The 21,650-nt window shown below is 34.6% G+C and overlaps 2 protein-coding genes across 4 annotated transcripts; both read left to right on the forward strand.

Moving 5' to 3' along the window:
• Positions 1-4,014, forward strand: LOC147408321 (dolichyl-diphosphooligosaccharide--protein glycosyltransferase subunit DAD1). Its single transcript, XM_086437273.1, has 5 exons — positions 1-161; positions 261-308; positions 3,448-3,535; positions 3,622-3,665; positions 3,753-4,014. Exons 1-5 carry the CDS (start codon positions 69-71, stop codon positions 3,834-3,836), a joined length of 357 nt encoding a protein of 118 aa, XP_086293399.1. The 5' UTR covers positions 1-68; the 3' UTR covers positions 3,837-4,014.
• Positions 4,015-9,107: 5,093 nt separating this feature from the next.
• On the forward strand, positions 9,108-21,348 carry LOC147408322 (putative cyclic nucleotide-gated ion channel 5). 3 transcript variants are annotated; one of them, XM_086437275.1, is made up of 9 exons: positions 9,108-9,339; positions 9,674-9,847; positions 9,973-10,178; positions 11,984-12,572; positions 12,868-13,080; positions 13,911-14,215; positions 18,290-18,401; positions 20,012-20,248; positions 20,390-21,348. In XM_086437275.1, the coding sequence occupies exons 3-9, from the start codon at positions 10,108-10,110 to the stop codon at positions 21,071-21,073; spliced, it is 2,211 nt and encodes a 736-aa protein (XP_086293401.1). In that variant the 5' UTR covers positions 9,108-9,339; positions 9,674-9,847; positions 9,973-10,107; the 3' UTR covers positions 21,074-21,348. The 3 variants fall into 3 exon arrangements, with proteins under 3 accessions (XP_086293401.1, XP_086293400.1, XP_086293402.1); XM_086437274.1 differs by having other exon boundaries at positions 9,108-9,283; XM_086437276.1 differs by having other exon boundaries at positions 9,109-9,283; positions 9,973-10,169.
• Positions 21,349-21,650: the final 302 nt, after the last annotated feature.

Below are 21,650 nucleotides of genomic sequence, written 5' to 3' on the forward strand. Positions count from 1 at the left end.
CCCTTTCTCATCAACAAGTGGGATCTCTGGCTAATTAATTTGTCTTTAACTCAGAAGACTTGGGGAAGATGGCGAGGTCGACGACCACCACCACCACGGATGCTCAAGCCCTTATTCATTCTCTACGGTCGGCTTACGCCGCCACGCCAACAAATCTCAAGGTCTCTCTCTCATCTTCAACAAAGAAATCAAGTGTAAATCGAAACCCTAACCCAACCTAACTTAATCAGATCTATCTTTGTTGTTTGACATTGTTACAGATCATAGATCTCTATGTGATTTTCGCGATCTTCACCGCTCTCATTCAGGTACTTTATTCCACCAATCTCTTGGATCAATAGATTTGTAATTACATGAGATGATTTCCCCCCCTTTTTCTGCTAGACCTTTTTCTTTCAAATTCACTGTAGTCTTGAATTTGAAAGATTAATTTATATTAATTAATATTCTGGATTGACTATACTCGAAAATTTATGCAGGAAATAAAAAATTGAAGTGTTAATTTGGTCAGTATTTAGGGCGTACGTAATAATTGGGAAAAATTAAGTTGGGCAAAAAGATCTAACAAAGAAACCCATCAGGAAAAATAAAATAAAGAACATTGAAGTTGTGTAGAATTCTATATGGTCTTAGTTGACTCAAAGACTACAATACTTGGGGTGTTAATTTTGTGGGTTTTAATTTATTAAAAATGATTTATGTTAGCAAAAATGGAGCCATTTGGGGTTATTTTGTCATCAACAAGGACTTGTATGACGGAGCTATAACAAATGCGTGGTTCCTAATTACAGTGGGGACCCAAGTTTATATCTTTTGTGCTAGTTATGGATGAATTGACTGCCAATATTCATGAGATGCTAGTTAAGACTGATGGGTACAAAATAGCCCAAAGTGATATCTATTCATTTTATAGGTTTATCAATCCCTTGGAATCGTCACATGGTCTTTATTGACTCAAAGTCAAAAGAAACTGTATTTTAGAGTTCTTAGATAATTGATTTGGTAGATGTTAATTTTCACAACAAAATGGCGTGCATTAAGGAAAATGGAGTTTTAAGAGGATATTTTCACATCATTGAGGGGAGAGAGTGTTTTCTTTGTGTAAGGAGAGTGAGGAGATTGTTTTCTACCTGCTCATCCATTGTGGTTCCTCTCACTATCCCTCTTCAATCTACATTGGTCCTTTCTATATTCTATGTCAGTATTGTTCCAATCATTGTAGGCCCCTCATTTAATGTAAAGAGAGGATTCTTGGGGCCTAATTCTTATTGTGTGTTGGGCTATCTTGAGGGAGATGAATAATTTTGTTTTTGAAAGAAATGAGCACTGAGCAAGGTTGTTAGAAGCGCTAGGTGGGGCCTAAGCGACAAAAAAATTCTAATGTTTAAAATTTTATATATAGTAAAGGTCATACAAAAAAAGAGCAAAAAATAATGTAAATGTCATTACCAAGATAACAATAAGTTATCTACTATTAAACAAACTTGTAACCTGTAAGTCAACACAACTAATATGTAAGAAAAATGAAAAAAATTTAACCGCAAATTATGAAGTAATTTTATGCCCTTCACAAATCTTTACTATTCTAATAAGATAAAGCTGAATAAGTGTATGTTGACACCAACTTTTGGAATACCAAAAGTGCCCCCACCTTTTCATCTTACTTTTATTATCAAGGTCATCCTTGTTAAAATGAATAAAATTACAATCCCACGACCCCTACAAGTCTATAATCATGTTAGTTAATTTTTAGTTCCCTAAAATAACATAAATATCTTTTTATTATGTTATCTTCGATAAAGCCTTAGTTAATATTTTAAATTACAAAAAGACCTTTACAATTTATTAAATGATAAAAAATGAAAATATAAGATTATCTATTTAAAAATTAGTTTTTTGGAAGTAATTTTAGTCGTCCATGAATCACCTACCAGTTTTTTTAATATTAGACTCACTTCACAAGTTTAGCTAAATATTTGAGAAATCCCTTATGTTCTAAAACTGATTAAATACCCTTTAAAACACTATTTATACAAAATTATTTTATAAAAGTGTCATTTTAAAATCAGTTAAACCCCACTTAAAGCGGGTAAGGCCTAGGCCCTTGGATGGTCTAGGCGGGAAAAGCGGGGCTCTGTGGTGTCTAAGTGGGGCGTTTGACAATAGAGGCACTTAGTCTAGGAGGACCATATTTATATTGGGATTTATATTTTTCTGGTATATTTAAGGAGTTTTAATGGTTTCTCATTGAGGATTTCATGTTTAGCTGGTATGTTGTTTGTGAGGAAGCTGAATATGGGCCTTGTCTATTTCTTTTGCTTTTGGTTGGCTTTTTCTACCCTTGTAAGTTGGTTTTGCCTCCATCCTCTTCTTTCTTATACTATTAATCGGCATGTGTGTTGCTCGTGGATAAATAATTGTCTTCTCGCTTTTTTGGTTGTTAAAACAAATTAAAAATTTCAATATAAAAATTCTAAATTTGTCTCGTGCTTGTTAAATTGCTTATTTTTGCCATCTACCATATTTTAAAAGTATTTAATTTTTTTTATTTTAATCAATTTAAATATTTGTAAAACTGATTTATCAATCTTCTTCAACTTCTAGTCATGTCTGCTTATTATTATTATTATTATTATTATTATTATTTTCTGGAAAATTCATAGAAATGAAAGTATCCATCCATAGAGAGGACAAACGAAATCCAAAATAATTACTGTGACCTAAAATATCCAATATACTTTTTCATTAAAATAATTATGTCTTCTTGTTTTTTTTATTATTAAAAATAAAGACCTCAGTTCCTTATGAAAGTTTTACTTATTTAATATTCATGTGTCTTTAATCGATTGAATGTTGATAGCTTAAGATCCATGCTAGTCAGGTATAGAAACCCACCTTGTCCTAATAGGGAATTAATGAAGGAAAGTTGATTGAGATAGTTTGGGCATGTACAACAAAGATTAAGAGTGGAACCAGTGAGTGGATGTGCTTCGATGCAAGTTAAATGCTTTAAGGTGGTAAGAGGAGGGTTGGAAATAAAATGAATTGAGTCAACCGGAAAATATATTGATGTTTTTTGCCAATGGACGGGTAGTTTACATGGCATAATAAGGGGGTATCTTTTATCCATTGGAGATATACAGCAGATATTAACCATTTTAATTTTAATAACTTTTTACTTCTTTTTCTCTTATTATCTCCAAATCATTGACCGATGTAAATTTTAGCAGAGAAGTACACATTGTCCATGTATTTTAGTTTAAGATTTTTTAATCATTTAAAAACATTTAATTACTATTATTATTATTTTTTTTTGGTGAAAAATATTTTGACATTTTGAACTATATTGGATCTCTTTGCATTCTCTTTCATTGAGGTACACTTGGTCAACCTACCGATATATTATCTGCTTTTGACAATTCTTCATATTCATTCTGTAATGAGCAGGTGGTTTACATGGCAATTGTTGGATCGTTCCCATTCAACTCCTTCCTCTCGGGAGTGCTTTCTTGTGTAGGGACGGCCGTCCTTGCTGGTAAGGCAGCGTTTCTCGATTCTTTGTATGGAAAATATGCTTCTTCAATTTTAGTGGGGCTGATTTGGTGGTCTTCTTTGTTGCAGTTTGTCTCCGCATTCAGGTTAACAAGGAGAACAAAGAATTCAAGGTAACCATTCTCTTATAAGTAGGACCGTAACTTGTAAACCCATGTTATTGTGGATTTATAGTTGACATTGCTCCCACCCAATTACAGGATTTACCACCAGAGCGGGCTTTTGCAGATTTCGTGCTATGCAATTTGGTGCTTCATTTGGTGATTATGAATTTCCTAGGATAGATTGGATTATTATGAGGTGTTTCTTCAATTTGAAAGTAATGAGTCTGCTTATAATATTCAGTTTTTTTTCTTAGAGATCGTTCTTCATATCCATTGGAAACTCAGGAGTTGTGGTTATGTTCTGACCATGAATTTTCCCGAAAACTATATAGAAAAAGCTTGGCTATTGGTTTTGGAATTATTATTCTTATTCTTATTTTTTTTTTAAGCATGAAGCTTGGCATGCACATGTGAAACATAAATTCATGAATTGTGCATGGTGGTGCACATGTGCTCACAAATTCTAATCTTCGAAAAATTCTTTTTGAGGGCTTAAACTTTTGGAGGCATCAAGGTGGGCATTCAGGCCAAAATCGGGACCACACAAAGTGGAGTCATGATTTTTTGGAGAATATCTTGAAGGGTTCAAAGTGATGTATGCACCCCCTTCACCTTGGTATTCAATGATCGAGTAATGTAAAATGACTTCCACTGTGTTTGGATAGAGCTCTTGGCGTAAGTTCCAAAAATTTACTCTTGTGCGGAGAGGTGTATCCACACAGGGAATGCTTTCATCTTCAGCCTGTAGCCAAAAAAACACTTTTTCTCTTCAAACCAGTCATCTTCAACGATTTCGTTATATTTTTTTATCCTCGTTGTCAACCTTTAGGAACCTACGTACAAACCTTAATTATGAGATAAAATTTTAGTGGGAAAAAAAAATCAGAGTTTTTGTACAATAGATTTAGAGGGCTGTTATTGGCACCCCAACTTATATTTATTACACTTTAATTTATTAAATTATTGGGAAAATTACTTAAAGGATCTTGGCTGAGGGATTTATTTTTAAATGGTCCCTAAGTTTTGTACGGTAGCTTGATAGGACATTTAGTAAACTTTTTATTTCTTAATGGTCACTCGTTATTGAAGAATTTACTATTTTTTTATTTACTGTTGAGTTCACTTTTTTTAACTCGACACTGGTAAAATCCACCCATTTTCAATTTTCAAGTTTTTTTCAACTAAAATAAATGGAAAGGTTGACTAAAAATTTGAGATAACTAACGACTTGTTTATATAATTTCAACTCAAAAGAACTATTCTTGATTGATTGTTGTTAAAGAACTTAGAAAAAAAAAAAAGTCAAAAAAATCATAATTTTTTTTTTATACATTTTGAAAATGTTTGAAAAATTTCTTGACTTTTTCCTTCTTAAATCCTTCCTAAGGGAATGGAGTCTCTGAAACTTAATTAAGATGTCAAAATCCAATTTTTTTGGGTAAGAAAACGATGAGTTTAAAAGGTTAAGGCATTTAATCGTGAGAAATGTGAGAGATGAGGTCTAGGGACTGTTAAGAAAAGAAAAATTTATTAAATGAATTATTAATAGATCGTTCAAAACTTAGGGACCATTTAGAAAAAATGGTAATGCTGAAAGTAACACTAAAATGCATATCTAAATGGGCTCTTAGAAAAAAAGTCCCTCCACTGGGGTCTTTTAAATAATTTTTCCTAAATTATTTGCCACACCTCAATTAAAGATTAAAATACATTCGCTTAACACTACAAAGGTTTTTTTGGCAAATTATAATCCCAGTATTACAAAACATTATAACACTTATTTAAACAATTTCAGTTGTTGTTTATAATTATAATTAGGTTCATATAAAATCCTCTATCAAAAAACAAGAAATCTAACATAAAAAATCAATAGAGTTACTTTTAGCACCCCAATTTTTTATTTATTTTTGACCATTCACTTTTTTTTTTTTTTTTTTAAATTGAGATTTAATAAGTAAAAGTTGGGGTCCCAACAAGAGTTCTCTCGACTTAAAAGACAATTAAAAATGATTAATTGAAGATTAGGTTGAATGGATACAAAATAATAAAATAAAAATCGTGATAACCTGACTACCTCACGTGGTAAACTCAATCGATTATCTTGATATGAAAATCTCAAAATCATAGATCTGTGCTCCTCGATATACATAAGTGCATTTCCCCATAAAAAATGTATTCCATCGTGTATATCGAAGAACACAGATCAACGATTTCCAAACTTGTCACATTAGGTGGTCGATTGAGTTTGCCACGTGGGGTAGTCCGATTATCACAACTGACTCTAAAAGATAAAAGGTTAAGCTTCCAAAGAAGATGAACGTCAGTCAATCGATATCATTCGTCAAATCATAAAGGTTTGACTTAAAAGGTTATTATCACGATGACTTGTTATGTACAAATGGCAGTCTCCCGTTGGTTTAAAAGCTCCAACGACACCTTAAAGAAGGGGTGGCTGTATAGGGATGGCGTCTGGAAGGTTAGTTGATACATTTTTTTTGTTTTTTAAACATAATAAGTATGTTTTACATGCAACACTGACTAAATATATAAGATTTTATTAGTCTTTATCAAGCGCCCACATTAAACTAAAAAAGATGAAAAATATTTACTTTCCTCCTTGGTTGACCACATCCAATCCTTCAAGGTTCAAAGTGTTTTATTTTCTTTCTTTTTCAACAAATGATGAGTGTTGGTATGCAACTTACGTGATAAGGGCATAGAATCGTAGATCTTTTTCCTATGTATCATAAGGAAAAAGATCTATGACTTTGTGCCCTTGCCACATCTGTATATCAAAAACTTCGTGCATTCATCATGATTCTTTTTGTACTTTCGTAAAACACTCTTAGATGTTAAAATTAAAAAAAAGACAGAATTGAGTGATGGTAAAAATAAATTCACATTGATCATCTCTCAACAAGTTGTCTCTTTATTTTATGGGTTGACATTTATTGACTCATGAAAAAAATTACAAAATCCCAACCACTAAATTATGAAATGCAACGGTCGAGATTTATTTTAGTGAAATACAATATTATTCTCAAGATATATATTTTATTCCAACAATTGGATTTGTGATTTAAATATTGAGATTTTGTGCTTTTTCATCAAGTCATCGTAATGAAATATATATATATATATAGGGTCCCGTTCGGCACCCTAAGTTTTACCACACACTTTAACAAACGCGTTTTGTCTTACATGGGTTAGAAGTTTCGGAATGAGCTGATTTTTGGTGAGGATGATCTCTATGGTGAGGAGATCATCCTCACCAAAAATCAGCTCATTCCAAAACTTCTAACCCCATCAAAATTGATTTACAAAAAATGGACGGTTCACGATTTTTCAACGTGTAAACATGGGGCTAAACATTTCGGATTGGGCTGATTTTTGGGGAGGATGATCTTCTAATCATAGAGATCATCCTCACCAAAAATCAGCTCATTCCAAAACTTCTAACCCATGTAAGACAAAAAACGTTTGTTAAAGTGTGTGGTAAAACTTAGGGTGCTGAACATTTCCCATATATATATATATGGGTCAGGTTCAAGGGCCATATGAGAAAACATATGTAAAAACTTTCGTTTTTAATAAAATTTTAAAATATGGGTTAGAGATTTTGGATTTAGTTGATTTTTTGTGAGGATGATCTCTATGATGGGAAGATCATCCAAAAAAAAAAAAAAAAAATAGCTCAATCTGAAACTTTTAACCCATTAAAAGTGATTTAGAATGTGGACCGTCGATTTTTTACCAATTTTTATCACTAATTTGTAAATCACTTTTGATGGATTTAGAAATTTCTGATTGAGCTGATTTTTTGTGAGGATGATCTTTTCATCATAGTGACCATCCTTGCAAAAAATCAGCTCAATCCAAACCTCTAACTCTTATTTGAAAAACGAAAGTTTTTTCATATGGCCCTTGAACCGCCTCCTATATATATATATATAGGGTCAGGTTCAAGGGCCATATGAGAAAACATATGTAAAAACTTTCGTTTTTAATAAAATTTTAAAATATGGGTTAGAAATTTTGGATTGAGCTGATTTTTTGGGAGGATGATCTCTATGATGGGAAGATCATCCAAAAAAAAAAAAAATCAACCCAATCTGAAACTTCTAACCCCATTAAAAGTGATTTAGAATGTGGACCGTCGATTTTTTACCAATTTTTATCACTAATTTGTAAATCACTTTTGATGGATTTAGAAGTTTCTGATTGAGCTGATTTTTTGTGAGGATGATCTTTTCATCATAGTGACCATCCTTGCAAAAAATCAGCTCAATCCAAAACTTCTACCTCTTATTTTGAAAAATGAAAGTTTTTTCATATGTTTTCTCATATGGCCCTTGAATCGCCCCCATATATATATATATATAAGGGTCCCTTTCAGCAACAAACATTTTGACAAACATTTTGGCAAAACATTTTTCAAAACATGGGTTAGAGGTTTTGGAATGGGCTGATTTTTGGTGAGGATGATCTCTACGGTGAGGAGATCATCCTCATCAAAAATCAGCCCATTCCAAAACTTCTAACCCCATGTTAACAGGTTGAAAAATTGTGAACCGTCCATTTTTTGTAAACCATTTTTGATGGGTTAGAAGTTTTGGAATGGGCTGATTTTTGGTGATGATGATCTATTCCCTGTAGAGATCATCCTCACCAAAAATCAGCCCATTCCAAAACCTGCAACCCATATTTTCAAAAATGTTTTGCCAAAATGTTTGTCAAAATGTTTGTTGCTGAACATTTCCCTATATATAATTAAGAGAGATTCAATTGGCACACCAAACTTTACTTACAACACACAATCCTTTTGAAATTAAACTGTTTTTTTCTTTGGGAGGTTAAAAAAAAAAGCAGTTTTAAGTAAATTGTTGTTTGCATATAGATTGATGTGTTAAGAGTAAAAGTTGTTGCCGTAATGAAAGGTCTCACAAATTTTTAATTGGTGTGTTAATTTTAGAGAGTTGCTATTAACACCCCAAATTTTCTATTTATTACACTCCAATTTCTTTAAAAAAATGACAGATTAAAAACACTCTTCAAACATTATAAAGATTTGGCTCAAATTATAATCTCAACATTACAACACTCATTCAAACAATTTTAGTAGTTACTTACAATTATTATTAGGTTCATAAAAAATTCTAAACTCGAAAAATAGAAATTTAGAAGAAAAAACGGAAACAAAAAACAAAAGAAAGCTTCTATTGGCAGTCCAAAGTTTTACTTATTCTTCACTTATTCTCAATTGGGGTGTAATAAGTAAAAGTTGGGGTACAAATAGCAGTTATATAAATTTTATAAGTAACATTGGTTTGACAATAGAAGGTTTTTTATTTTTATTTTTTTAACGTTTATTTATATTTTATTCATTTTTCTCTTTTAAACTGGCGGTTTAAGTTACCCGTCCCCTAAGGTCCACGCGTCATAAAATAATAGGGTGGTGTGACGCAAGGGGAAGCATGACAATTAGGTTTCATCTTCTTCGGTCGTGAAATTGCGTCAGCGATCAGTTGCGGTTAGGTTCTCTCTCTACCTTCAACTTCAACAACAAGAACAACGTCCTCGACCAGATCATCCTCTAATCTCATACAAACCCTAGATCAAATCTCTGAGTTAAGCATCTCTTTCACAAAACCCCTAAATTCAACTTTGTCGATTTGTTTTGACGGTACAGATTCATATGAATTCGTATTGATTTTATTGCATTTGTTCTATTTTGAATCTATACCCTAACAAACAACGTTTTATTCATTAATCTTCCGTTACAAAAATTTCTGATTGTGATATATAGATTTTATTTGTCTTACAACGATGTCGTTTGAAAGCCTAATTAGTTTCTTTTTTTGATCATTGTTATCCAATTTACCCCTTTTAGGAGCCTCAATCAGATTGAATTTGTAAATCTATATTTTTCAAAATTTTAATTTATTTATGGTCTAGTTTTCATGTTTGATGTTCATGATGACAATCTTCGCAAATTAAAACATTAGAAATTGCTACAGGGACGGTTTTCCAAGGATCTTCATTTTATGGTATTTGAGGTTTGCGATGATAGGGTTCTCAAGTCTCAAGTCTTTTTGCTTTTGATCGTCGAACCATTGTCAGAGAGATTACCCCAATTTCTAATATTTTAGTTCTGTCTTCTGGGCCCATCAGAATTCAAAACCATTAATCAGGTAAGATTTCCTTCTGATTTAAAACGAGATTGTTGTTAAAGGCATGTTAACTGCAGTACTTCTCTATGATTGTTTGATATGTATGAAGGATGAAATGGGGGAATTTGACACGTTTTAATTTGCAGTGCTGAACTCAAGTGCCGATGATATTAAAAGCCTCCATAATGCAGATGAACTGTGCCCTTAATTAACTATTTTATGGATGGAGGCTATATGACGATTTGCAGTGCAATATCTGTTCATTAGTTAGGCTATACAAAATGTTCGATTGTGGTGGTTTCAAGACACAATATATTGGTGGTCAGAGAGAGAAGTTTGTAAGGTACACAATGTACGCATATTTTCTTCCTTCATTTTAAAACAATTTTTTGTTTTGTTTTTTTTTGTTGCCCTATTTTCTGTAGGAAGTCTTTTTGAGACATACTTAATTTTGAATTTAGGATAAACATTGTTGTAAAGCATTAACATTTTTTTCTACTTCCAAAGGACCATTTGATAATTTTAGGTCAATCCACGTTGGTCTTTCTACATTTACTATGATTATGAATGTTTTAACGTTCTTAAGGTTGTAAATTGGATTTGGAATTCTTTGTTTTTTGGGGTGGGGTGGGGTGAGGAATGCTAGTAACTCACATTGGTGTGGAAAAAGGCAAGAAATTGCTCTTTTTGGTATTTTACAAGGGGGGCAATAGAAGGTGTTTTAAATTAGCAAAACATCGTATCATGGGCACACACTCAACAAACTGAGTAATTGGTGTCCCCTTTTACTCCAGCCACTCAGCCAGTGCAGCTCTCATTTCTAAATTTTAAACCATTTTCTAGTGTAAGTCATAGAGAGAAATGTTGACAAACCATTTACCCCAAAAGACTGATTTGATGGGGAAGGCACAACTATGAATATGATAAGGTCATAGGTCGAACTGGGGCATGATACGTGAACACATGACACCCGGGAGTGGAGGTGGATAACACGACACTCAACACTCCCTTCAAGGAAACTCGAACCCGTTACCTATATGAACCTAGCACTCTAATATCATGTTGACAAACCAGTTACCCCAAAAGACCGATCTGATGGGGAAGGTGCAACTATGAATATAAGGGGGTCATGGGTCGAACTGGGGCACGATACGTGAGCACATGACACTTGGGAGCAGAGGCGGATAACACCACTCAACAAGAAACACATTATGACTTCCACTTTGTTTGAGGTAAAATGGGAGTTGACCCACTGCCCTGTGCGACATAGGTACTGTTTCTAGTTATGGGGTTGGCCTCTTCTTCTTTCCCTTTATCCTCTGAAAAAGGTTGTATTCTAGTGCCTACTTGATATTGTAATTAAGTATAATTCCGTCATCTTTCTTTTAATATTTTTTTTTCTTATGGAGTCTGGTTTCTTTTTACGATGGTCTAGAATTGAATACTTAAAAGTATTCAATCCTCATTCAACTTATTGCATGCATAGAGTTAGGTGGGCTTGCTTCAACCATAACTTAAATGGAAGATATCAATATGCTAGTGTCTACAAGGTAATGCATGTCTGGTCATGATCTGTGCATGTATTGAAAACACTTTCGTTGAGATGAGTGCCCAAGACTCATGGCAAGTGATTCACTTGTTCGTGCAGCACTTCACTTCATGGGAGAGTTAAATCATTGTTAATGATCAACCACAACATCGTCTTTGAAAAATTCTTTTTAAATTCAACAAGATAGTAAATTGGGACTACCCCATGGCACATTGAGGTGCCTTTCTTATCAATCTAGTGTTAGCCATTGGAAAATGATGGGTAAACAACATGTGAAGCACTTCTTCTAGATGCAAAATGACATAATTGAGGTATACACCAATATGTACAATCATTCATCAATCATAATTATTCAAGTTTTTTTTTTTTTTTTGATAGTGAGATATTCTAACACGGAAAAAAAAATCATTAGTTTATTATCAATCGAGCCTTGAAAAAGATTCAACCATAAGAAAATAAAATTTCCTTTGTCTGGCCACATATTTTGACACGGAAGGAGCTTTTTGTTAAATGTTGTTTCATTCAGAATTGGTAATATGTTTGTTATTCTAACTGATGGAAGAATTAGAGGCTGATGGGTGTATATTGGTCACTGATTTATATAATAGGTTGGACGATTTGGATTCTAGATTATCAGTGTCTTCAGATACGGGAAGGATGAATGGATGTGGATTCAATATCGATGGGTTGAATCGTACTGGTCGTGCAACCAACACCCCATCAAGATCCTTTAGGAGGGGAATGAAAAAGGGATCTGAAGGACTTAAGTCAATCGGTCGATCACTTAAGTTTGGGGTTTCTCGAGCAGTGTTCGCTGAAGATCTTAAAGTGTCCGAAAAGAAGAAAATATTTGACCCTCAAGACAAATTTCTTCAGTTTTGGAATAAGCTTTTCGTCATATCATGTATTCTTGCAGTTTCTGTGGATCCTTTGTTTTTTTATCTTCCTGTCATCGATCCTGAATCACATTGTCTTGGTATAGACTGGAATTTAGCAATCACAACTACAACATTGCGGACTATCATTGATGTTTTCTATGTAATTCACATGGCTTTCCAGTTCCGCACAGCTTATATTGCCCCTTCATCTCGAGTATTTGGTAGAGGTGAACTTGTGATAGATCCTACACAGATAGCTAAGCGTTACTTGCGATGGTACTTTATCATAGATCTTCTTGCTGTACTACCCGTACCACAGGTATGAAAAACCATGCTATATTAAGTTTTTTTTTTTTTTCAACAGAGTCTTCATGTCTCTTCAGTGTAAAAGCCTTTTTTTTCTTTTGACTATAAGAATCAGTCTTGGTCTTCATCTCATTGTTTTAAAACCTTCATTTTAAACTGGGGCAATTTTTTGATACAGAAAAATGTGATTTTCTGTTATTAAGAACTATAGTGATTGATATAGAACGAGTCTCATGACTTTGGTTATGTTTGCTGGAGGTTAGGCTTAAGGCAGAAAAGTTTTGTTGATTGCCTTTTATTATATACAGATTGTAGTTTGGAGATTTCTTGAGAGATCAAAAGGTTCAGATGTGCTGGCTACAAAACAGGCACTGCTTTTCATTGTCTTGCTTCAATATATCCCCAGATTTTTCAGGATCTTACCCTTAACTTCAGAGCTGAAAAGAACTGTTGGGGTCTTTGCTGAATCTGCTTTCGCTGGTGCTGCATACTATTTGCTGTGGTACATGCTTGCTAGTCATGTGAGTACCAGTTTGGTTTGGTATTTGTATATTATTTTATCTGAAAGCTCTGTTTCATTTCCACGGGCGTTGGATTGTTGCTTTGGTTTGTACTTAATACCTACTGTGGAATATTGCTTCATTTTGCTTCTTTGTTTAGCTTATTTTATTGATGCTTCTTTGTTTAGACTTCCTCTTTGCCTGTAACACTGGATCAGTAAAATGGTTGTGACGCTAACCGAGCCTAGAATTGAGGTCTATCTTTTTGCATAAAATTGTGTTGCAGTATATGAATTGACTAAATATACACTATAGATTATTTGTAGGTAGTCTACCAAAAAAATAGACTAACTGTATCAGGTGAAGACAATTCAAATGCATTTGATTGTTGATGGAGCTTTTCCCTACCACATTTGCTAATCGTGATCATTGTCATCAAAGACTTGTCTCAAAGTTTAGTTTGATTATGATGAGTTTGGAGATTTAGATTTTGCTATTTAACATTGGAATGTGATTGTCATGATAATTTTTGTTTGATATTTATCTTGTTTTTCTCATTTATTAGATTTGTTGCTATTTATTTAATTTTATATTGTTATTAAACTTTCAAGCCTTATTATACAACTTAAAAATTTATATATAAATTTTAAGCACAGTAACCAGGTGACCCACCTATACTGCCATCCAGGTCTAATGCCTAGTTTCTGACAACCTTGGTGCATGGCATAGATCTCCTAACATTTTTTTCCTACTTGTTTTTGAGTGTCATCATCTAAACTGCAAAATAGATTCTCTCAAATCTTAGCTGTGTATGGCACACACTTGACCTCTGCTAGATGGCATGTTTGCAGATTGTTGGGGCTTTCTGGTACTTACTAGCCGTGGAGCGTAATGATACATGCTGGCAGAAAGCTTGTCTTGCACTTGCTAGTAAGTGCAGAACAGATTATTTGTATTGTGGCAACTCACATATGGAAGGTTATGCTGCCTGGAGAAACATCAGTGGAGCTGTTTTTCAGAAGGAGTGCTCTGTAGCTGATGATAATCCTTTTAATTTTGGAATTTACAGTCAGGCTTTGTCATCTGGCATCATCTCGTCTAGGAAATTCTTGTCTAAGTACTGTTATTGTTTGTGGTGGGGCCTGCAAAATTTGAGGTAAAGCTCATATTTTGTTCTTTTCCTTGTTAATGATCGTTTACGAGTTCTGTTTTACTTGGTTTAGATTGGTTACTGCATTTTAGATATTTTCCAGTGCGCTGTAGCATATTCATCTGTTAGGGAGCTTATATATGATTTTGATAGTTGTTTTATAGTGACGAGTTGATCCAAAATACTCTTCTACTAAATGCCGAGGTTGCTCTGTCATCATCGAAGCCTAATCCCATGGATATGGGGTTGGCTAAATGAATCTTGTTCTTCCATTCCACTCTGTGCAGAGCCATGTCTTTGGTTATTGAAAATATGTTAATATTTGCTTTCACCATCTCCATCCACGTTCTTTTATGTCTTCCTCCTGCCTTTTAAGAATCTTCAACTTGTATGTTTCTTATATTAAGTCTGCAATCGGCCTTTGTTGGACATGCCTAAGCCATCTCGTTTGACTTTTTCTTAGTTTATCCAACCCCAATTGGAGCTACTTCTATATTTTCTCGAATGCATTTATTCTGGTTTTATCCTTTCTAGTCTTTCCTCTCAGCATTCATCCATCTCAACATCCTCATCTCATCTATGCTCAATTTATTAACTTACACCAAGGTACATGCTCTTGAACAATAGTGCTTACTTCATCTATAACTAGGTAAAACAAATATGGTTTTAATGCCGATCCCCAATGTAAACCTATTATTGTAACTGGAAACTCATTTGTCTCCTTTCCATTTACTCTCACACCAGTCACAACTCCCTCGTATATGTCCTTAATTATGTCAACGTAACTATTCGGGACTCCTCTCTTGCCCAATACCCACAAAATTAGCTCTCTTGATACTTTGACGAATGCTTTCCCTTAGTCAATAAAAATTATTTGGAGATTATTTCTTCTCTCTCTCTCTTTACTTCTCTGTTATTTTTCTTAGTAGAAAGATTATCTTGATGGTTGATCTACCTGGCATAAGACCAAATTGGTTATTCAATATATTTGTTTTTCATCTTAATCCTTGCCTCAATCGCTATTGGCATAAAGCACTAGGGAGAGAAGCTTCTCAGTGCAGTCGTTTCATAAAGCACTATCAACATCAAATTACCTTGTCTTCCCAATGTCATCCATCTAGGGCCTTGATGTTCCTTCGAAAATTTCGTTTTTTATTTGGTTGGCATCATTGAAAAAAAATTGTACTTTGGATAAGTTAATTATCTGAGGTATTCTCATACCAAATTTTTCGTTTCTTTGCAAGAAAGATGGGGTATCAATAAATCATCTGTTAATGCATTATCCTTTTGCATCAAAGATTTGGTCTCATTTCCTAACATTATCCAAATTAGTTGGGTATTTCCAAGGTCATCTTTGTCTCTTTTTCAATAGTAGTAACGAAAAAGAATCCTTTGGTTAATTTTTTCCTTTTGCGATTTGTTAGGTATTTGGAAGGAAAGAAATGGGAGAATTTCCCAAGAAAAGGAGCTATTAGTTCGTGAGATGGTCGTAGACTTGGAATTGTTTTTTTTTGGGTGTAAGTTAAGTAACGATTTTAAAGGTGTATTTTTGGAAGACTTTGTTTTTAGATGGGAGCTGTTATGATCATTGTAAGTTAAAATCTGTTTTTGTACTCTAGGGGGTCACCTTGACCTCCTTTTTCTTGAATAAAATTTATAATTATAAAAAAAAAATCCACTCTTTCTGTAGTTTATGGTATGACTCATAATAAATGCCTCAGTAGTTGGTATAGCTTTGAATGTTTCCATCATTCTTATGTATAGGTATTATGATGTTTTTCTCCATTAATTCGACATTTTTTAGTGTTTAATTATTATTAGACTTAGGTAGCCAGGATAATACAAAAGTTTCCATGCATGCGTATACTTCTATCGAAATACCATCCATCCATAGAGCACTACCTGTTTTCACCTTTATTAGAGAATTTTCACTTTTGAAACCTTAATTCTGGGGAAGTTTACATGCTGTCAGATTTCTGATATATCTCTTGCGAGTCCCAAGTCTCATTTATGTTACCCATTTATCAATTTCTTAAAATAACCACTCCACTTTTCCTAATATCTTCATCTCTTACCAAGATTCTCTCAAGGCCTTTAATGCACCTTACATTATCCAAGTCTTTAGTTTTCCCTTCTCTATTTTGTGCCAAATTGTAGATGTCTTTTTCACCTTCTCTTGTACTCAAACCTGTTGTATAGGTCCATCAGCCTTATGTTTAGCTTCATTTACCTATCTCTTTGGTCTTTTTTTATTTTTATTTTTATTTTTTAAGCTTTTTATATATATTTTTTCAATTTTTCTTTGATTCTAGTTATTTGCTACGTGTTGTAATGGATGCTTTTCTCTCATGACATCTTGGATAGTTTATATTCCACTAGCAAGTTTTCTTTTGTCTGATTTTTTCCAACGAACTCTTTTGCCACTTTCGTAATGCCTTTACATACTTCATCCCGCATTGCTATAATTTTTTTTCCTTTAAATTTCAGATTTCTTTCTTTGTCTATTTGTTTGCAATGCGGACATCTTTTTGTTCCTTTTAAATTCCGCCATCTTATTTTGTTAATCCTGATTTTCACCAACTATTCCATATTTTAATGTAATATCTAAATCCACTAGCCTAGGTTATGTAGTTAAACTCTCTACTGGGATAATCTTACCGTCCTTGCATAATGATCATTCATTTCTCCTAAATAGAAATGTTCTATCTGATTTTTATTGGTTCCGCTCTTAGAAGTGGCCAAATGTTCCTCCCTCTTTTAAAATGTGTTTGCTATCGTAAGGTTATATGCTATCACAAATACAAGTAACATTTTCTATCTCATTTCTCTCTCCAAACCCAAGTCCTCCATAGTCCCTCTCATATCCTTCACTTCCCTTCCCTATATGACCATTTTAAGTCTCCTATAAATATACTCTCTCCATCTATAATTTTTTTGAATGGGTAAGATGGATTTGAACCCACAACCTCAAAGTTATTTTGCAATGTGTCAAATCAACTGAGCTATGGGTCTAGGCCTTCTCTCAATCTATAATTATTTGCATGATTTCATTCATGTCTTCCTAGAATTGTCTTTCAATGTTTTCTCTTAATCCAACTTGGGTTGCATGCATACTTATAGTATTGATTATTTCATTACTTATTACTAGTTATTCGCCAATTCTAAGCTCTTACCTATCCTAGTCCCTAAGTTCCAAGTGGTGAGACGAATCTTACTCTCCTAAACTAGTTTTTTTTTTTTTTTTAAAATTCTCATTCGCCTAGTCTTATGCAAGAACCCTTAACTTTTTCTCACCACAACCGGATGTCGTTGCATTGCTTTATTTCTATGGGATGCCCTAGCTAACCCTTACCTACTTCCCACTGCAACCGGGATCCACTTTAATGTGCTTCCGGGGAACACCCTAGCATGAACAAAATAAAATGCCTGTTAAGGATTCATGTTAGGGGTGTTTTTTACACTGCTGCCAATGTGATGCAACCCTCTTCCTTTATCCAGGCTTGGGACTTGCAATGCAGTTAAAGGGAACATGCTAGACAGGCGTTTTGAGGTTGGCCTATAAATGACCTATTGGTAAAAAGGACTCACATGCAACAGTGCAGCCAGTTATTTGATGGGCCCTACTTGGAAGACCTACCTTGCCAATTTTTTTGCTATTGCATTCTTTTTGATGGCCAAAGCATACAGTAAGAGCTGAAAAAGAATATCTGCAGAGTGGTTGCTATGATCACTAGTTTTGGTCCATTTTGGTTGGAAGACACCTCTTATAGAGAAGAATCTGTTGGCAAACAGGTCTGACCCTTTTCATGATAGAATGCTCTGGTGAATACCTGCATAGGGTACCTCAAGACTTCTTTTACAATGTTTTTTTTTTTTTTCAGACAGATTTTCCAATTTTCCCAACATACATTTTTAATCAAATTTCAGCTATTGCTGCAGATGTTATCCCTTTCATAATTAGTCTCATCTGCCCATTCATGTTTGAAGCCAAACATAGTTAAAATGATAGTATGATTACTGCATTCGAGTTTGTTGAATTCTCAGCTCTTTTAACTGCATTGGATCTTTTGCTTTCTCCAGTACACTTGGTCAGGGGCTTCAAACCAGCACCTATCCTGGAGAGGTTATCTTCTCCATAGCTCTTGCCATTTTTGGACTCGTACTTTTTGCACTTCTCATTGGGAACATGCAGGTAAATTTATTATCCTTTTTCACTTTTCTGGTTTTTACTTATGGATGTCGAGTTCTTTTGGAAGAAATTTCATTGTTGCTAGAATGTTCAAACTTGTGTTTCAATCTTGGTAAATTTATTGCTAGTAGGACATCATTATCATTTTTTTATGATAGTAGTGGGGCACATATTTAGGCTGAAGTTTATTGGGGATATTATGAGCTTACTTGCAAAACTAAATCTAGAAAATTTATTCCTTCTTTAAAGTGCCAGTGCATGACATAAAATGCATAAAACTGGACATTTAACATGCCCATTCTGACATTCAACCAAAATTTTCAAATCTGTAACTGCCATTGAACTTGTTAGTTGTCAGCAGAAGTGAAGGCGGGCTTAATGAGTTTTGAACCCAGGTCATGGCATCAATGCACCACAAGCCCTACCAACTTAGCAAAGTTGGCATCTCCTTTACAACGGTTACTACATTGAGTAAATGATCATGCAAATGCAGTTTTTAAATTTTTTGTAAACTAAGCTCTTTCATATATACAGGGTCAGGTTTGGCAGCCAACGTTAGGGAGCCAACACCGAGCCAACAATTTTTCGTATGTGGCTTAAAAGTTTCGGATTGAGCTGATTTTTAGTGAGGATGATCTCTATGATGAGGAGATCGTCCTCACAAAAAATTAGCCCAATCTGAACCTTCTAACCCCATCAAAAGTGTCTTAAAATGTGGACCGTCGATTTTTTACCAAAAATTTGTAAACCACTTTTGATCGACTTAGAAGTTTCCGACTGGGCTGATTTTTTGTGAGGATAATCACTATGGTGAGGAGATTATCCTCACAAAAAATCATGCAAATTTAGTTTTTAAATTTTTTGTAAACATAAGCTTTTTCATATATATATATATATTGATAAGTGTTAGCAATTTTATTAGAAAAGTAAAAAATCAGTGGCCAAGATGGATGGATCCTGTATTTTCTCTTTAACTTAAGGTCTTGTACTTATAATTCAATAAATAAAAGGATAATAATCAGCAATCCTGTATTTGTGCTAAAATGATAACAAAATCAATTTCTTACTTGGGCTTGGACCTGTATTTTTTTTCTTGATTAGGTAAAGAAAAAATTTATTAGAAAGGAAGGTCGAGATGACCCACCCCCCTTCCTTCACTGCCAACAAAGGATGATATAACCTTATCCTCACCTGATTGACATATTGCAATGCAAATTTGAGGTCGTGGGTTTGAACTTCCAAGTCGAATTTACCTGTAAAAATATAAAAAAATTCTTACTGGATTTTTTGTTTTTTTGTTTTGTTAATCTATTGAATTATGGGAGTCAGGGGGTGTAAAATCAGGGGGTGTAAAAATACTGGCAAGTCGTCTAACAAGAAGGGCTAAAGACCTAGAATTGCACAGGGGCAATTGGGCAATTCTACACACCCAATCCCATCTACCCATAAAATCTAAAGACTCCCCCCTCAAAAAAAAAAAAAAAAAATCCTCTTTGAACACTTAACACCAAAAATCCAAAAACCCTACTTGAGAAAAATGAAGGAGAAATGGTAGCATGTTAAACAGTTGTACGAGTAATATGCTGAGGTTTTGGTGTTTGCTATTGTTGCAGACCTATCTTCAATCTCTTACTATTCGGCTTGAGGAGATGAGAGTCAAAAGGCGTGATTCAGAGCAGTGGATGCATCATCGCATGCTTCCACAAGATCTCAGGGAGCGGGTAAGACGGTATGATCAGTACAAGTGGTTGGAAACACGTGGTGTGGATGAAGAAAACTTGGTTCAGAGCCTACCAAAGGACCTCAGGAGGGATATCAAGCGGCATCTTTGCTTGGCTTTGGTCAGAAGGGTAAGTTGTTGCTTTGCTTTGTTATTTCGAGTGGATCATTATAATACTAATCTTTTCCTTATATCATTATCATCAAATAATTTTCTTTCATAGTTTGTCAAATTTTTGTTTTTGTTGTTTCCTCCTTTTTCTCATGGTTAGGTTCCTTTGTTTGAGAATATGGATGAGCGGTTGCTTGATGCCATTTGCGAACGACTAAAACCGAGTTTATATACCGAAAAGACCTACCTTGTTCGGGAAGGTGACCCGGTAGACGAGATGCTTTTCATTATACGTGGTCGCTTAGAGAGTGTGACCACCGATGGTGGGAGGAGTGGCTTTTTCAACCGGAGTCTACTGAAAGAAGGAGACTTTTGTGGAGAAGAGCTCCTAACTTGGGCTCTCGATCCCAAATCCGGTTCTAACCTCCCAACATCCACTCGGACGGTGAAGGCTTTTACAGAGGTGGAGGCTTTTGCCTTGATAGCAGAAGAGTTGAAATTTGTTGCTGGTCAGTTTAGGCGTCTTCATAGCAGACAAGTTCAGCACACTTTTCGGTTCTACTCACAGCAATGGAGGACATGGGCTGCCTGCTTTATCCAAGCAGCATGGCGTAGGTATTCCAAGAGGAAGACTATTGAGCTTCGTCATAGGGAAGAAGGTTTTGACGAAGTTGGTGATGTTGGAAGTAGTTCGTCGAGTCTTGGTGCAACCATCTATGCTTCGCGCTTTGCTGCTAATGCTCTTCGTGGGGTTCATAGGCTTCGGAATTCCAAGAGTACTGTGGACTTGGTGTCTCTGCCAAAACCGCCTGAACCTGACTTTACTGCTGACGACGCAGATTAACTTGGGATGTCTGATGACTCACAAGATGATCGATAGCGACAACAGGTGACCTAATTTTGCTCCTTTCATGGGGGGAGAACAACATATAGTATCCACCTGATCCAACATGGGGACTTCGATTGTTGCGCAAGGCTTGTAAAATTCAATGCCAAGTTTATTGTATATGCTTACTGAATCTGACAAGAAAACACCAGATGTATGTTTTCCTACACTCATCCAGCTTTCTCTTTTGCAAGAATTCATCGAATATGATACCCAAATCCTCTTTCGGCTTATGCATCCATTGTTGGGTCCAAATCTATTTCAACCAGGTAATCATTCCAAGTATTTGGGGTCGGCTCTACGAGTCTTTTATTGTTTGCCCATAAGTTTTAACTAGTGTCTTAGTCCTCCAATATCTTCCAACTGACTTCGCATCTTGTTTTATCCACCAACGCACATCACAACTTGGTATGATAGTAAGACAAAATTTACGAGCAACTTCATTGTCCCCAAACCATCATAAAGCTTTGAGTGTCCCAACAAGGTTTATTTAAACCAAACTGAAGACTTTCATCATTTCTATTTTGATTAATGG

Source organism: Akebia trifoliata, chromosome 3 (genome assembly GCF_017979445.1).
Source record: "Akebia trifoliata isolate Shusen 1 chromosome 3, ASM1797944v1, whole genome shotgun sequence".
Classification (NCBI taxonomy): domain Eukaryota; kingdom Viridiplantae; phylum Streptophyta; class Magnoliopsida; order Ranunculales; family Lardizabalaceae; genus Akebia; species Akebia trifoliata.

What these genes read in the sequence shown, in the direction of transcription:
- LOC147408321 (XM_086437273.1), top strand. Translation starts at nt 69, where the DNA reads ATGGCGAGGTCGACGACCACCACCACCACGGATGCTCAAGCCCTTATT. An exon ending in TCTTCACCGCTCTCATTCAG is followed by an intron (nt 309 to 3,447) that starts GTACTTTATTCC and finishes TGTAATGAGCAG; the next exon opens with GTGGTTTACATGGCAATTGT. An exon ending in AGGAGAACAAAGAATTCAAG is followed by an intron (nt 3,666 to 3,752) that starts GTAACCATTCTC and finishes ACCCAATTACAG; the next exon opens with GATTTACCACCAGAGCGGGC.
- LOC147408322 (XM_086437275.1), top strand. Translation starts at nt 10,108, where the DNA reads ATGTTCGATTGTGGTGGTTTCAAGACACAATATATTGGTGGTCAGAGA. An exon ending in TTCTCATTGGGAACATGCAG is followed by an intron (nt 18,402 to 20,011) that starts GTAAATTTATTA and finishes CTATTGTTGCAG; the next exon opens with ACCTATCTTCAATCTCTTAC. An exon ending in GCTTGGCTTTGGTCAGAAGG is followed by an intron (nt 20,249 to 20,389) that starts GTAAGTTGTTGC and finishes TCTCATGGTTAG; the next exon opens with GTTCCTTTGTTTGAGAATAT.